At 33.6% G+C, this 14,538-nt stretch overlaps 1 protein-coding gene across 3 annotated transcripts; it reads right to left on the bottom strand.

The window, feature by feature from the left end:
- Positions 1–241: 241 nt before the first annotated feature.
- Positions 242–12,922, bottom strand: LOC133834508 (structural maintenance of chromosomes flexible hinge domain-containing protein GMI1-like). 3 transcript variants are annotated; one of them, XM_062264147.1, is made up of 38 exons: positions 12,657–12,922; positions 11,709–12,086; positions 11,500–11,532; positions 11,277–11,363; positions 11,124–11,179; positions 10,509–10,592; positions 10,327–10,399; positions 10,011–10,066; positions 9,722–9,827; positions 9,496–9,564; positions 9,039–9,125; positions 8,794–8,844; positions 8,262–8,394; positions 8,064–8,125; positions 7,862–7,990; positions 7,434–7,524; positions 7,256–7,290; positions 6,846–6,921; positions 6,496–6,684; positions 6,121–6,279; positions 5,983–6,004; positions 5,769–5,883; positions 5,572–5,679; positions 5,036–5,359; positions 4,821–4,930; positions 4,436–4,613; positions 4,226–4,334; positions 4,010–4,104; positions 3,767–3,865; positions 3,334–3,400; positions 2,845–2,930; positions 2,469–2,750; positions 2,238–2,381; positions 1,952–2,066; positions 1,464–1,677; positions 1,172–1,363; positions 732–1,049; positions 242–647 (listed from the first exon to the last, which is right to left on the bottom strand). In XM_062264147.1, exons 2-38 carry the CDS (start codon positions 12,063–12,065, stop codon positions 431–433), a joined length of 4,728 nt encoding a protein of 1,575 aa, XP_062120131.1. In that variant the 5' UTR covers positions 12,066–12,086; positions 12,657–12,922; the 3' UTR covers positions 242–430. The 3 variants fall into 3 exon arrangements, with proteins under 3 accessions (XP_062120131.1, XP_062120132.1, XP_062120130.1); XM_062264148.1 differs by having other exon boundaries at positions 5,560–5,679; positions 5,787–5,883; XM_062264146.1 differs by having other exon boundaries at positions 5,560–5,679; positions 12,657–12,921.
- Between the last annotated feature and the right edge of the window lie 1,616 nt (positions 12,923–14,538).

Below are 14,538 nucleotides of genomic sequence, written 5' to 3'. Positions count from 1 at the left end.
CGTTATAGAATTACTTGGGAAAAGTATTTACTATATTTTCGTTTGCAGAAGATGAAAAGAATATAAAGAATGAGAAAAATAGAGCATAGCTGAAGCCCAAGTTGTAAAAAAGTCCACCCTAGTATAAAACAAACTCCTCTAAAAAAAGGCTACTTTTTCGATAGATTAATTTCTAGACAGATTACTAAATTAGATAACCATACAATATGTATAGTATTCCTGGTTAGAATTAAAACAAAACAAACTATAAAAAAGTATAACTTCCTTATCATCATATTGTACGTATAAATATATGATGAAAAGTAAAACCCCCAAAGTACTTCATCTATACATATATATACACCCCTAAATTAAATTAAAAGTGGAGAGAAGGTATGACTTGATTTGTCATCATAATGTAGAAACTATTCTGTGTTGGATCCTTGTTTCATTATAGGTTCCGTTCCACATCGTCCATCAACTTGCTTAACTTTTTCTTTGTCTTTTCATAATAGTTTAAAACTTGCCCATGATGTTTGGCATTTTGTTTTATCTTATCATCGATGGTTTTCAATTCTGATTTCTGGTCTTGGAGCAGCTTCAAATTTTCTTGAGAAAGAGCCATCTCATTGTTTGTCGTGACAACTTGAAAACATACTCCGGGGTCACTGAGGACAATCAGAGGACAAATCATTTTAAGGTAACAAAATCATGCAAGTGAGATATAGAAAAGAAAGAAAAGAGAAACATACCTAAATCCAAAAGACATTACACCATTTTCTTTCAAGATTCCACCATCTAGTGATACAGCGCCATGTTTTATACAAGCACTGGCTGCTAGCATGTCTTCCCTGGTTTGGTAAACTTGGAGCTGACCAAGAAGGCGATAGAATACCGTCTCTCTAAGACCATTGCCTGAATTGTTTGTTATGGATAGCTGATCTTCATCTAAATCAATCATATTTACGGCAAATCCCAGAAAACCTTTTGGAATGGTTCCATCAATAAAACAAGGAAGTGGTAAAGCCAGCTTCCCCTGAGGGTGATCTTCAAAGCCACCTCTGTATGGACTGTCAAGGGAAAAATAGATAAAGTTAACAGAGATTATTATTATTTTCTAAATAAGCTCGATAAGACAAAAAAGATAATGTTGAGTCAGAATTAATTGTAGTCAACAAGATTCTGGTGTCACCTTATATTGTCAAGGCACATAACAGTAAATCGACCATTTATGGATTTCCCAAGAATGGCTGCTTCAGCATGAAGAGCATTGCTGCGATCAACTTCACCAGTATGTGTATACATTTCAAGATGAGCAGCAGATTCAAAAGATCTGGTGACAACAGCTAGCATTTGATCTACACCCAAATATTCTGACAATATCCTACATGTAGACAAAACAGCAAGTTAAAACAGAATAAAGAAAACGATCAATTGAAATGATAGTGTTTAGGTTGAGAAAATAGAAATACAAGATGTTTGACCTGCTAAGCTGGCTATATTGAACTCTACCAAGTAAAGCAACCACCCCTATTATGTCTTTCATTAAATGATTCTCTGGCTCTTGGAATGGAACTACCCTCGAAATATTGCAAAGAATGGCAGCAGCAGAGTTACTGATCTTTTCTATATCCTCCATTACTTCCTCTTTCGTGGACAAATGATTTAAGAATCCCAACGAATGTGATTCAGTGGAATCTAGAAATTTCACAACAAATACATAATATTGTTAAGTACTTCAATTGACACAATCTAAATTTAGAAAAAACATGGCCTACAACTAGAAAAACAAGGTCCAGGCCATGCAATAAAGAAAGAGAGTGTCTTATCCATTGCCGTATAGGTTATTTAGCCAAAAAAAAAAAAATTTAAAAAGCAAAAAATGCATTCAGGTATAGCTACATCACACTCCTATACAATGATCACCAACAGATAAAAAAGAATAGCTATAGATGTGCTAGCAAGTCAAAACCTTGCAATTCTTTTATAGTTTGCTCAACTTCTTCCTTCTTTTTGTTTAACTTAGCACATTGTTCTTCCACTACTTGGATTGCCAAACCAGTTTTACATATCTTCTCTTCAAGGGCCTGCAGTGACAAAATGAAACTTATGAAACCCAAAATTCCAACATGAGATGTGTTCCCAAAGGGAAGATCTATCTTTCCTAAAGCCTGTGAAACTTAATGGTTAATCCAAGCCAAGATATAGACTGCATATACTTTGGAAGTATATTAAAAGAGAGATAATATTTGCAGCACCTTTTTTTTATTCTCAATGGACATGATATAGTTTACACCAACTTGATTAATTGAACTTGGGTCCTGAAGAAGCAATGCATGAGTAGATGAAACCTTATTATGCTCCAAATTTGGAGTTGGTATCGCGGGTTTGATCATATGAACCTGCAAAGAGTTAAACAATCATGGTTGAAACTACTTCAAGCGAAAAAATAAAAACATCACATATAGCTTTTACAAAGTTGTTCCAACCTTAACATTCACACTAAGGCTTGAATGACGAGAGTGGAAAGCTGAGAAACAAATGGTCCCCTCAGTTTTAGATAAAAGTATAGCAGGAACAACACATCGCCCATGCTTGAAAGTATATCGGGTGGACTCCTCCATATCAAGCCAATCAGCCTTAATTGTAAGCATATGTGATAGACCAGTTTTTTCTTCATGGTGGATAGTTTCATCAACAATACCCTCAGAGTTGACAATTTCAAAAATGATGTTTTCCAGTATGGAACCAGTGGTAAGAATCTCAGGTACCTAATAACATATTTTTTTATATATATAAGAAAATGGTGGTAGAAAGATATACAGCATTGATTGAAGCAGAAAGATAAAGCAGGAAAACACTGACCTTCGATGCAATTCTTAGTTCCCGTCTCTCAATCTGAAACTCTTGTTTGAAAAACACTTTATTCTTTGATGATACAGAGAATGATACTGCACAAGACACAGATATGGAATGAATAGTACAAATATAGTATAACATGTTGTAACTTGTAAGTCAATATTACATATTTCTTTTGAGTACATATGTCATTCATTCATCACTTGACGATATTCTCAAGCTTTTGCTTAATCGACTCAAAAACAGAGATTTTACTTCCATATGAAGACAATAAAATAAATATACACTTCAAGAGTTGTATACGTAGTAATAGCATAGCAATTTTTTTACACATACAAACAAACACAAAACTTTGTGTTATTCAACACACGTTTGCCTCGTGTTATTCTAAGTGATGCTGGCACAAGAGCATGAATAAAACTGCATTACCACTCATAACTAGAGATCTACAAGTCCAACTTAACAGAGATAAAGCTCTCAGGTAAAGGCACTTACCATTCTCTCCATAACCGGCTGTTACTTTCAAGAGACCACTAAGGTCGACACATCCATCAGAATCCACCTATATTTAACGAATTATTATCAAGATGATATGCATTTAGGTCCATTTTAAGAACTAAAACATTAGAAGTAATTAAATACTTTCTTCCAAGGAAAACTATTAAGCTATGGTAATTTCCTTTTTTAAAAAAAAAAAAAAGAAACTTCTTTGTATTATTAATAATGGGGAAGAAAAAAAATACAAAGAATAGAGATCAAAAGACTATCTCAATAAGCTGAAATATAGCTTGAAACAGAAAACAGAACATAGTAAAACCAATAATAAAAGGGTGAGCCTATCTTATATGCTTCATACTAACCTATTAAGCTACGGTAATTATATGCTTCATATTAAATAATTATGCAAGAAATGTACAAAGATACTGACCTTACGCCTGGGGCCTAGGTGATCTAGCATCTGAAATCCCTGTACATCCACCTGAACTTCAGAGCCTTCCATAACATGATTACCGTATGCATCCAACATCTGGAGAGAAGAAAATATAAGACGCCTTGTTAACAAAGTAAACCATCTGCCCACTGTTGCAGTCACCAGGTTTCAATCAATTAACTAAAAATCTAGAGTGTTAAAGTTCTTGAATTGATATGCGAGTGATAAAATTTGATACACCTCTAATTCAAGCTCTTTAACAATGCATCCCGGCAAAAGTTGGTTAGCCAAAATTGCTTGTTGGGCCTTAACAAGTTGTAAACAACCTGGAGTTACTGATACCACAAAGCAGAGGAAAATAACCATAAATGAAATACAAAAAATATATATCACTAAATAGCAAAACAACAAAATTTTGAATTTTATGTCCTTGTTTTTGCACAAAGTTATACATACCATGGCAAGGTATGGGAACTGAGAATTTATGATCTGAGCTAGATATGACTAGAGTGGCTTCATAATCAGGTCTGATCTTGTCCAAGTCACTGCTTTCAATTAGCAAGCCCTAATACATACAAAATGTTGACAAATATAGTAAATACAAACATAATGCAATTGCATAATTACCTGAACAAGAGTGCAACATCTTCAAATGTAAACCCATACCTGAATTTTTAGCTTCCCTTCTGAAATTGAAAGGCCACTCTCAATTTTTTTAACATGAGAAACTGAGTCCTTATTTCCTTGGAGCTGGACCACAACTTCAGGATTTGATCGAAGAGGAGTTCTATTGCCATAGATATCATAACATGCAATGGAGAAAGGTCTCAAAGTTGAACCAACACTGCACAACAAGGTTATTGAGCCAATAAGCTAATATCTTGTTCCTCATTCCATAAGAGAAGGAAAAGGATGAATAAGAAAAGAAAGAACATAATTTTGCAAAAGAGATCTAGTTTTCTCTTTAATACAAGACAAAAAAAACACATAACCCAATAACAAAACTTATTAATTTAAAATTTACATAGTACAACAAATTTTAAAAAGTTACCTCACACTAAATGATTGGCTCTGTTTATCTCTTAAAATTGCCCACTTCCCGATCTCAGAAGATGCCTTGACTTTAACACTTTTGACAAGCCTCTCACAACTTGAATCAATCTTATAAACAAAATGGCGATGAATCATATTACATCACAAGAAAAAGATTTAGAATATAATTCTAGATACAAAAAAAAAAATGGGAATTTTTTGTGCACTACTTACAAGAGAAAATGAAAATTTGTAGACCCCAGCTTTTTGAAACAAATGTGGGTGCTTCAGCTTGCACCTTAGTGGAAAGACGTATATACCATGTACTCCATGATTTGAAGAAGGAGAGACCCGCTTCGATAAAACGTGTTCATGTTTTTGAGGATCTTTCTCTTCGCCAATGAACTTTACTTCCAACAGCATTTCTATATTAGATTTGAATATATATCTCTGCTCCAGAACTCTAGAATCACCTTTAGATACATAATTTCCAGGCCGAACAACTGCTACAACTTCCTTGGGAGGAACTTTCCCAGCAGTAGCAGTACAAGGCAATTCCTGAAAACAGAGACATTACCATGAATTTGAAAGGTTCTGATTACTTGATCAGAAAGAAGAAAAAAAAAAAGCCACCATTTTTGCCCTTTCGAACTACATATATTTTTTCGTCTTCAGAAATGAAATCAGTCAACACTTTACAGTAGTCAAATCTCACACTGTTCCTTCAAAGATAACAAACAATAAATAAAAACTCTAACCTCTACCCCAACCTCTAATTCTTCACATTCTTTTGGACTAAGCAAGTCAATTGTAGATGGAAATTTCTGAAGAAGCTTATCCATCTGGTTATTCCATTCAGCATTTTCAACAGGTAAGCACTGCAATTAATGGATAAATGTTGAGCAAATGAAAGAAAATTCATTTATCTTTGTACCATAAAAATTTTACTAGAAAAGTATGCTGGAACCTTTTCGAAATCAATTACACTAATAGGTAAAGACAAGGAGCTATTCATATTAACACTCATCATCCCATCAACTTCAGAAAGAACGCACCCATCCTTATCTGGTGTACCAAGTGGCCTTTTTGGTCCAATGTAATACAAAATATTTTTTGTTAGAAAATAATTTGAGATACAAATAAATAAAAAACCTTAACTACTCAAAACGTACAAAATATACCTGCAAACAATCTGACCATCCCCTATTGAAAAAGGCACAGAGAGAAACAAGGGTCAAATCTTCACCCAAACTCTAGCATGAACAATAACCCATTCAATTTGACATAACAAAATAGTATCTACAAGGACAAATACTTACCACCTGCATCCCCTTGGAGACCTCTAAATAAAAAATATTCTATTGTTGCATAGACATTATTTTTATGAACACCAGCACATGCTCCCTTCAAAATTTTTATCTTTTGGCCAGCTTCCCAAGTTTTCTCCTTCCTCTTAATAACTTTGTTAAGCCTTGAAACTTTGATTTAACATTGAAAAAATGGAAGAAATTAGTTGGAAAATTCAAGGAATCAAATGGCACCAAATAGAATCAGAATGAAAGTCATAATTCCGAAGAAGAAGAAGAGAGAGAGAGAGAACAAGAATTTAAAGGAAACCAATTGGTTTTTTCCACCTTTCAATTTTTATCCTACTAAATCCAGCAACTGAAATGTTTTTTTTTTCTCATTCCTACCATCAGAGGAGATGCCAATTTTCTTTCCTTTTGCTGGGCTTGGGGTTAGAACTAGTACAGGTTCATCTTCGCCGTGATCAACCTCTTCATCATACTGCCCATGCATCTGAAGAATCCATTCCTGATAATCTCTCTCTAGTTGCGAAGAACTCATTAACTTCCCATCTCTATAGACTCTGACGTCTATCCCTGCAAACGTAAAAGTAATAGAATGAGTTGGATTTTTTCATAGGATGCAATTACAATGAGTACCTGCACACTTACACAAACTAACCCAACCAAAACCACTTAAGCTAGCCTCAAGTGACTATTAGATTGAGATGCACAAATGTTCCATGACAAAAGAAGACCTTTCTCATTCTCACGAAGATTATTGCCAAAATTCCTTAGAGCAGTAGTAAACGGACTGTGGTGAGCTAGATCAGTCTGCAGAAAAAGATACATTTGTTGAGTACACCCAAATTGAAAGAGTTGTACGCTGCACACAAATGAAACTACTGATATCTCATTTTCTTTTAGGATATGTAGGAAAGATGCAGAATGCACATTTTTATTGAACACAGCCAGTACAGTAAATAGGTTACAGAAGTTAATGACCACACGTACTTTTCAATTTATATTTTAAATATGAAATCACTAATGCATCTGTACAAGGCACTAACAACCAGATAAGAACATAGTTCAGAAGAACAGGAAGAAAGAGAGAGTACCATTTGCTTAACTTTTTCTGCAGAAATGAAAGAATAGCATTAAAATTTACCTTGGATGGAGTTGGATTGATACCAGCATCAGCATCTGCAACATGGCATCGTTTAATTTAACCAAGAAAATGAAAGCAATATAGAAAATCCTCAAACAAATAAATTTGTTCGTAACAAAGTGCAGATATGTAGCACCTCTTAGGGGGAAAGAAAAAAAAAAAGGTTGTGTCACCCTACCAATAAAGCATTTGACTCTTAAACAACACCTCTTCAATATCTGTGCTGCACTTCCCTTTTTATGCCTCAAGTCCATGAATGGCAGCCACGCCTGAGAAGTTATTTTTAATTACGTTATTAAAGGAAAGACAATTAAGATAACATAATTTTTTGCATCTTTAAGCAATGACTAGACTGACCTCAATTGAAAATGGGTCTCTTAAATGTGAAACTATACAAAGATAAATTTCAACCCCTAGTGGATTGGGTACTACTCAGGCACTAATGGTAAATGAAGACTTTACTCATTCTAGATTCGGAAAACTAAAATTAATATATTTCATGCCAATGGTAATTCTTAATTTCAAGCAGCACTTGTTACTACACAATCGATGTATGGAGATTCCAGGAGGTTCTAATGTATAAAAAATGAGAAGATAAAAAATTACCCAACGAGCATCTGGAATGAGACGGCCAAGCCGCCGAATAGCAACACGACTAAAGTTTTCATACTTTTCAGAGACTTCATGTCCTTCGCCTTTTAATTTCTCCAAAATCCTCTCAATATTCTCTTTTCCCTGAAAGACACTCTATACTTAAATTTCCCAAGTATATGCAAAAAGAATAAGAGTCATGCATATGATAATTTACCTTAACAACAGGAAAATAAGCACATTTTAGCCGTGCATTGGCTTCTTGATATGACCTTGAACCTGACACAATTTTAAGTTGAGAAACAAAAAAAAATATTTAAGATTAAAGTGTAGCTATTAATAGATATGACACTAGAAAACAAACAAATACAATTAACAATGTCACGAGTTCGCAAAAGAAGCCACAGCCAGTTACCTGGACTCTTGGTTTTACTGTCTTGCTTGAAGGAGAAATGAACCTGTAAAACAAAATCAGGACCATTGCTCGAATGCAAGTTTGTAATGGCAACTTCCCCACCTTCAATCTCAGCTAAATCAGTGCCATTAACCTGACAAATCACATAATGAACTCAAATACTTGAAACAGTAACCAGGTCTACTCGTTTTCTTGCATGAGCCTTAGTATAAGAAATAAGAAAAAGTAAAAACTACATAAATGTCTCAGTGACAAAGAATTACTTGTAAATAGCATGTATAAGACTACACTTTAAACTGAATATTTTTTTCATAAGATAATCCACTCACACACACACACACAGCCAGCATATGATAATTTCTTTTCCAATTTCATTTTTCAAGTATTCTTATCCTGTCTCTTTTCAGTACTTCTTCAAATAGTATTTGTATGTACTTCAGCAAGAACCCATAAAAAAACTTTACATAATAACCAAATTTAATCAATAAACAAACTTTAAGAAATTAAATTTCTTAACAAGACCAGAGTAAACCTGAAATTTTATCGGTGTAATTGTCTTCCCTGAGTTAGACAACTCATCGCACTGCAATCCCGACAAAAGTAACGCGTAGAAGACAAAAGTGAGAATATTAAGGGTGGTATTGTAATAGAAAGATCGTACAAATAAAACAAACTCTATATTATAATGTATACAGAATCCATGCCAAAACCTCCATGGTCCAAGCAATCTAACTCAAATATAAACGAAAAAGATAGAGAGAGAGAAGTACAGCAAACCTGAATATATGGGAAATATATGTCCTTCAGCCTGCACTGAAGTTGTAATAAGTCCCTAGTCTTTATATTTGGTTCAAAAATTTCAACCTGCAAAAATTTTCATATCAGTATAGTAATTTTACAAAATAGTTTTAATGTTCACAAAAACCATAGAGTTACAGACTCGCTAGGCATATCAATGACATAGACGCACAATATCAGTGCTCAAGGCAAATATAAATTATCAGCAAAAAACATCCACTATGTAAATGCTAAAGGAATAGTTAATCGCAAAGGTAAGTGTCATTCTTGAACGCACATCAAATGAGTCAAATGCCACTTTGAACACTTACGATAAGCAAAATAAGTAAAAAAAATGTATAATGACAATTCCCTCCCCTCTCCCCTAGAAAAGGTTCTCTTACAGATGCACATGAAAGAATAACTTGGTAGCCATTAAAGAAATACAACAGCCTACCTTTGTAAAGCTTCCATGTCTTGTTCTTGCAAGCTCATCCTCTAAAGGATCCCTTAGGCTGCCCGCAGTCTAATATGAAAAAGTACAGTTGGCCTCAGCCCCAGAAAACAATTAGCCAGGCATTGTCAAGTAATAATATAATAAAACCCATGAAAAGAAATGTAAGAAAACAGAAGAGAGCATTTAGTCTCCAAAGAAAAATAAACTGCTTATGCTACTCCATTACCGTCCATTTAAACTCAGAGCCAGAACAGCTGAGCAACGCCTCTCTCTCAAGACGTAAAGTATATACCTTCTTTGAACCCTTTGTTTTTGAAGACACTAAAGCATGTCTGAAACAGAATAGTGAAAAGAAAGATAATAAATGATTGTTAGTGAATATTTAAAAAGACTTTTGAAGACACTAAAGCATGTCTGAAACAGAATAGTGAAAAGAAAGATAATAAATGATTGTTAGTGAATATTTAAAAAGACTCCAACGCAGGAAAATAAAAGAATTGGGATCATGTTCATACCTCCCTAAATGCATGGAGGCAAAAGCTCCTCCATACCCAAACATGCCAAAATAAGGCTGCATAATTAGGAAAAACGACTCATAACACACTTAAATGACATTTGATCAATAAAAGACTGTAGCATTTAAGAGGCACATAATTTTAACATTATGGTATCAAAAGATGCAAGACATTTTTACAACTAAGACACTTCAGCTGTTACAGCAACATGATAATAGAATAAAATGCAAATCAATAGGAAACAGGGAATGTTTCATGCTGGATATAGGATAAAAAGATTTAAAAAACCCCAAATAATATAAATCCACTGGTTTACCATTAGATATGGAGGTTTGCCCCCAATAGCCTGTTCTTTTTCAGACCGGTTAAGTGAGGCACCCATTTTTCCCCTATAGTGTAGAAGACGCTAGTTAAGAACTGGTATGCCTCAAATAAAAAGAAATCACCATTTAAATTCAAATGCACACAAAATGCTGGAAAGAACCTACTAGCACATACCATTTTGCTATAGAATTTTCATCGCTGCCATCCATACCTATGCCAGTGTCAAAGATTGAAATCCTATCTTCTAAAACATCCACACTGCAAACATCAAAACAAAAATTGTTACAAGTCTAATGCAAAATCATAAAAAATAGATGTGGCGGTGAGAAAAGATAAAGCACAATCTCTATATACTCTAAAGAGAAACTGAAGAAATTATTACAAGCAAATAAAGTAAGTGTTGAATCACAGTTAATGTAACTTAAGAGTTAAAGATGCACCATCTTGTGCTACTAGTTAGCTACAAACAACACTAGAAAATGACAGAACAGAGCATGTTAAAAATAGTTGTGTTCAAAAGATAAAACAAAATGACATTCAATCTTAGATATTCTGCAGAGAAAAATAAAACAATCATAGACTCCATGGGATATAAGTTTACTTTTTTGGTTCTGCCTGCCAACTGAATATATACCAGTTCAAATTCAGTCCCCTTCTTTAGTACATTAGAGAGGGAAAAAAAATCAATCTGCAAATACAGCTAGCATAAAAAATAATTGTTCTCTAAAAATCAAGGACCACAAAATGAGAAAATCATGTAGCTATACCAATATTACATCAATGTCATACCTTACAAGTCTTTGATTATTTTTACTGTTTGACCATACTGCTTGCAGAGAATTGTCCTGGTAAAAATGAACACAAGAGAATTAAATACAAAGTTGACAAGAAAATTGAGCACGCAGCAAAATTCATGATTTTTCAACTGAACCGAACACTTACAATTAAATCTGCAAGAGCAGTCTCAAATGTGTACGATTCTGGTACCTCCTTTAACAAGTCAGTATCAGGCGTCAAATCCCACATATTCTGCAACTCAGGGAATTGGAATGTGAGGCTAAGGACAAATTCTTATATTAGTATTATAAAGATGTATTAAAGCCACTAATTCACCATTGACAATTATATAAAAATCAAGCTCAGATAAAGCAGATTGAGTGCTAACCTCAAAAGTTTCAGCAACTTTGCTGGAACCATCCTAATTCAGAAGCAAGACAAGTAGAAAAATAAGAACTAAAGCAAACAAAATATTAAGCAATACCATACTAAACTGAAAGAACCAACTCGAGGAACAAAAATCAATTCCTTTCATCTCTTCTCTTTCATTTTCCCCATTTCAAGTACAACCAAGCACCCCATGTAACTTATACTCACGTGAAGTATTAAAATGTGGCATTTATGTGGCTTGAAATTCTTGAAATCCACAATGCTTGTCATCTTGGCATCATTTGCATCTTGCAGAAATAAAGAACCAGCATTCCAGTTGATACGTCTTTTACATTGCATTGATTTGGAACGTTGCACAACTCGAGAATATTCATCTTTCACCAAACTAACAAACTCGTCTAGAGGCATTTTTGGACCACATTCTCTCAAATTCAAACCAATGGTTGTTCCATTTGGTAAAAGAATTTTGAACCTATATATTTTAACTATACTATTACTCCCACCATCATTGATTTCACTCAACATCCTTTTCTTTCCTTTCTGGTACAGCGTTTCCGGCTCCATATCATCCAGAAAGCGGGAAACCTGGAAAATTTCAGAATAACGGCTCAAAGCCCAGCAAAATAATAGCAAACCCAAGTAGTAAGTTTTCAGAATTAGTGCTATTACTTATTGGGGCTTGCAAGTATTATACATTTTTCTTTTACAAATTTGTTTGAAAATTTTGCTAACAATTTTTAAAACAAAAAATAAAGTTACCAATAAAACTTTATAAAAAAATCCTATCTTTTGTTTAAAAGTATAAAAATTCTCAAAACTGAAAACTACCTCAATCCAAACAAGATCTCGATGTCTATAAAATCTCAAAATAATAGAAAATCCGAATGAATATTGCTTAAAAATGTAAAAAAAAAAAAAAATATCCAAAGATGAAGCAATACAAGCAGAACATATAGTAAAAGTGCATAATAACGTCTACATTCATATATCAAGTTCTCCGTTCTGGAAACGTATACGATCAACATGGATACATACTCAATACAAACATTTAAATAAGTCATAACTCCATTTCATGCCTCAAATTACGATTTTGATCCATGAATAACTGTTCGACCAAAAAATTAAACAGAGAAAAATGGAATTGAACCGACAGACCTTCAAGCTTAAGCTTTTGAACTTCTGAGACAAAGTGCGTGAACGAAACCCTAGAAATTAGTGAGAGAATGAACGATTTCGGAAAGAGAGGGAAGTGGAGTGAGCTGAGAGTGTAATACAAATGAAGAAACTTAGCAGGTAAGTCAAAAAAGCAATCACTCATACGGACGAAGACGATACAACTCTATTCGTCTATTATAATATATGACTGCCACGGGTCCAAAAATCATACGTTCTTTTCTCTTTTGGGTGGCAGTTTTTTTCTTTAAGTTTTTTATGGGATACTTTTTGTTTGTTTATATTTTTATCGGAGTTTTCTCTAGTATATTTGTAAAATTTTATTTGAATATTATATTTTATCTTTTATATAATTTTATTAGTTAGTTTTTTTTTTGGGTATGATTTGAGATTATTTTTATAATTTTAACTTATTTGTGTTAATTTTTATTATTTATATTTTATAAAATATTTTATACATAATTATTTGAAGAAAAAAATATGAGACCTTCGTCACTCTACTTTTTATTCTTATTTTTTCTCCTTTTTGTCTATTTTTTATTTTCTTCAATTAACATTTTATCCGTAGTAACGGGTTACAATTATCAAAACAATTTTTTTTTGTGATAGTAATCATGTGTCACTATCAATTTTTTTCAGAGATGTGTGGTAACTGGTTATAACAACAAAAATAAGTTTTATTTTTTAAGTAGTATTGTAGTAACTAGTTACAACTATAAAAATAATTTTGTTTTTTTAGTAATGTACCATTATTAAAATATCAACTGAATTGTAATTGGTTACTTAGTGAGATTTATAAAAAAAAAACAATTGATATGAAAAAATAAATTAAATTGATGGTGAAGGCAATTGGTTATAGCTAGTGTAGGATTTTACCAAACTGTCCTACACCGGTTCACTAATAAAGTTAATCAACCAAGGTCAAAATAGACTTTTCTTATCAATACATGTGCGATTCACAAAGAACCACGTGTCTACACAAATTGTAGACAAAATACCCTAAACAAAAGCTAACAAAATTATCTATGTTGCAAAAGATGAGTTGCCTAATAAGGTTTGAGACTTTGATTAGGAGGCCGGGAGGGCCTTAATTGATTTATTACGATATTAGATGGTTATATACATGTTTAGGTGAATTATATTATAATATGATGATAAATGCAAGCATATGGGTTTATTTTTAATTATAAGGGCATTTTGGCAATTTGGCCCGTTGAGGGCGTAATTGTGTATCTCCGTGCATGTGGGGGTGAGTTATGAATGGTACCACATTATATGTGGATTTGTTCGAGCCTTTCGGCATGAGACGATCATGAAATGCAAGTGTTCGATCTGGTCATAACAGGTTTAAGTTTGGGGCTCGGGGTGGGTCTCGGGGTGATTTTAATGATTGGAGCATTACTGGGAATTAAAGGGTAATGGGATATGATTTACTGGTATTTGAGAATATTGAGAATAACGGGAATTGGAGGGTGTTAATTATGATTAACAAAATAGATGCGAAAGGACGATTTTGCCCTTGGTGGCTGTTAAGGTTTTATTTTAGACTTAAGGGCATTTAGGTCTTTTCACCCTAAAGGATATATATCAGCCATTAAGGCTGTAGAAGCTTACCAAAAACAGAGTCTCACTTCCTCATTCTCTCCCGATGGTTTTTCTCTTCCATTTCTCTTTTAATTTTCCAGCTCTTTTTTAGGAACCAAGCTGTGATAAGCTAGGGTTATGCTCTACCATTGGAGAGAGTGTGTTGCTGAAATTGAGGTGAGTTTTTAGCCATTAAAACTCGTGTTCTTGCTCTGTTTTCCTAGTTGAGTTTCAGCTGTATTTTTAGTTGGAAAGTTGGGAATTGATTGGAGTTTTGGCT

Source organism: Humulus lupulus, chromosome 5 (assembly GCF_963169125.1).
Source record: "Humulus lupulus chromosome 5, drHumLupu1.1, whole genome shotgun sequence".
NCBI lineage: Eukaryota > Viridiplantae > Streptophyta > Magnoliopsida > Rosales > Cannabaceae > Humulus > Humulus lupulus.
The sequence above is the reverse complement of the archived record's forward strand: the minus strand, read 5'-3'. Positions and strand labels throughout refer to the sequence as shown.

What these genes read in the sequence shown, in the direction of transcription:
- LOC133834508 (XM_062264146.1), bottom strand. Translation starts at nt 12,065, where the DNA reads ATGGAGCCGGAAACGCTGTACCAGAAAGGAAAGAAAAGGATGTTGAGT. An exon ending in AATTGGCATCTCCTCTGATG is followed by an intron (nt 6,280 to 6,495) that starts GTAGGAATGAGA and finishes GTTAAATCAAAG; the next exon opens with TTTCAAGGCTTAACAAAGTT. An exon ending in TCTCCAAGGGGATGCAGGTG is followed by an intron (nt 6,005 to 6,120) that starts GTAAGTATTTGT and finishes CTTTTTCAATAG; the next exon opens with GGGATGGTCAGATTGTTTGC.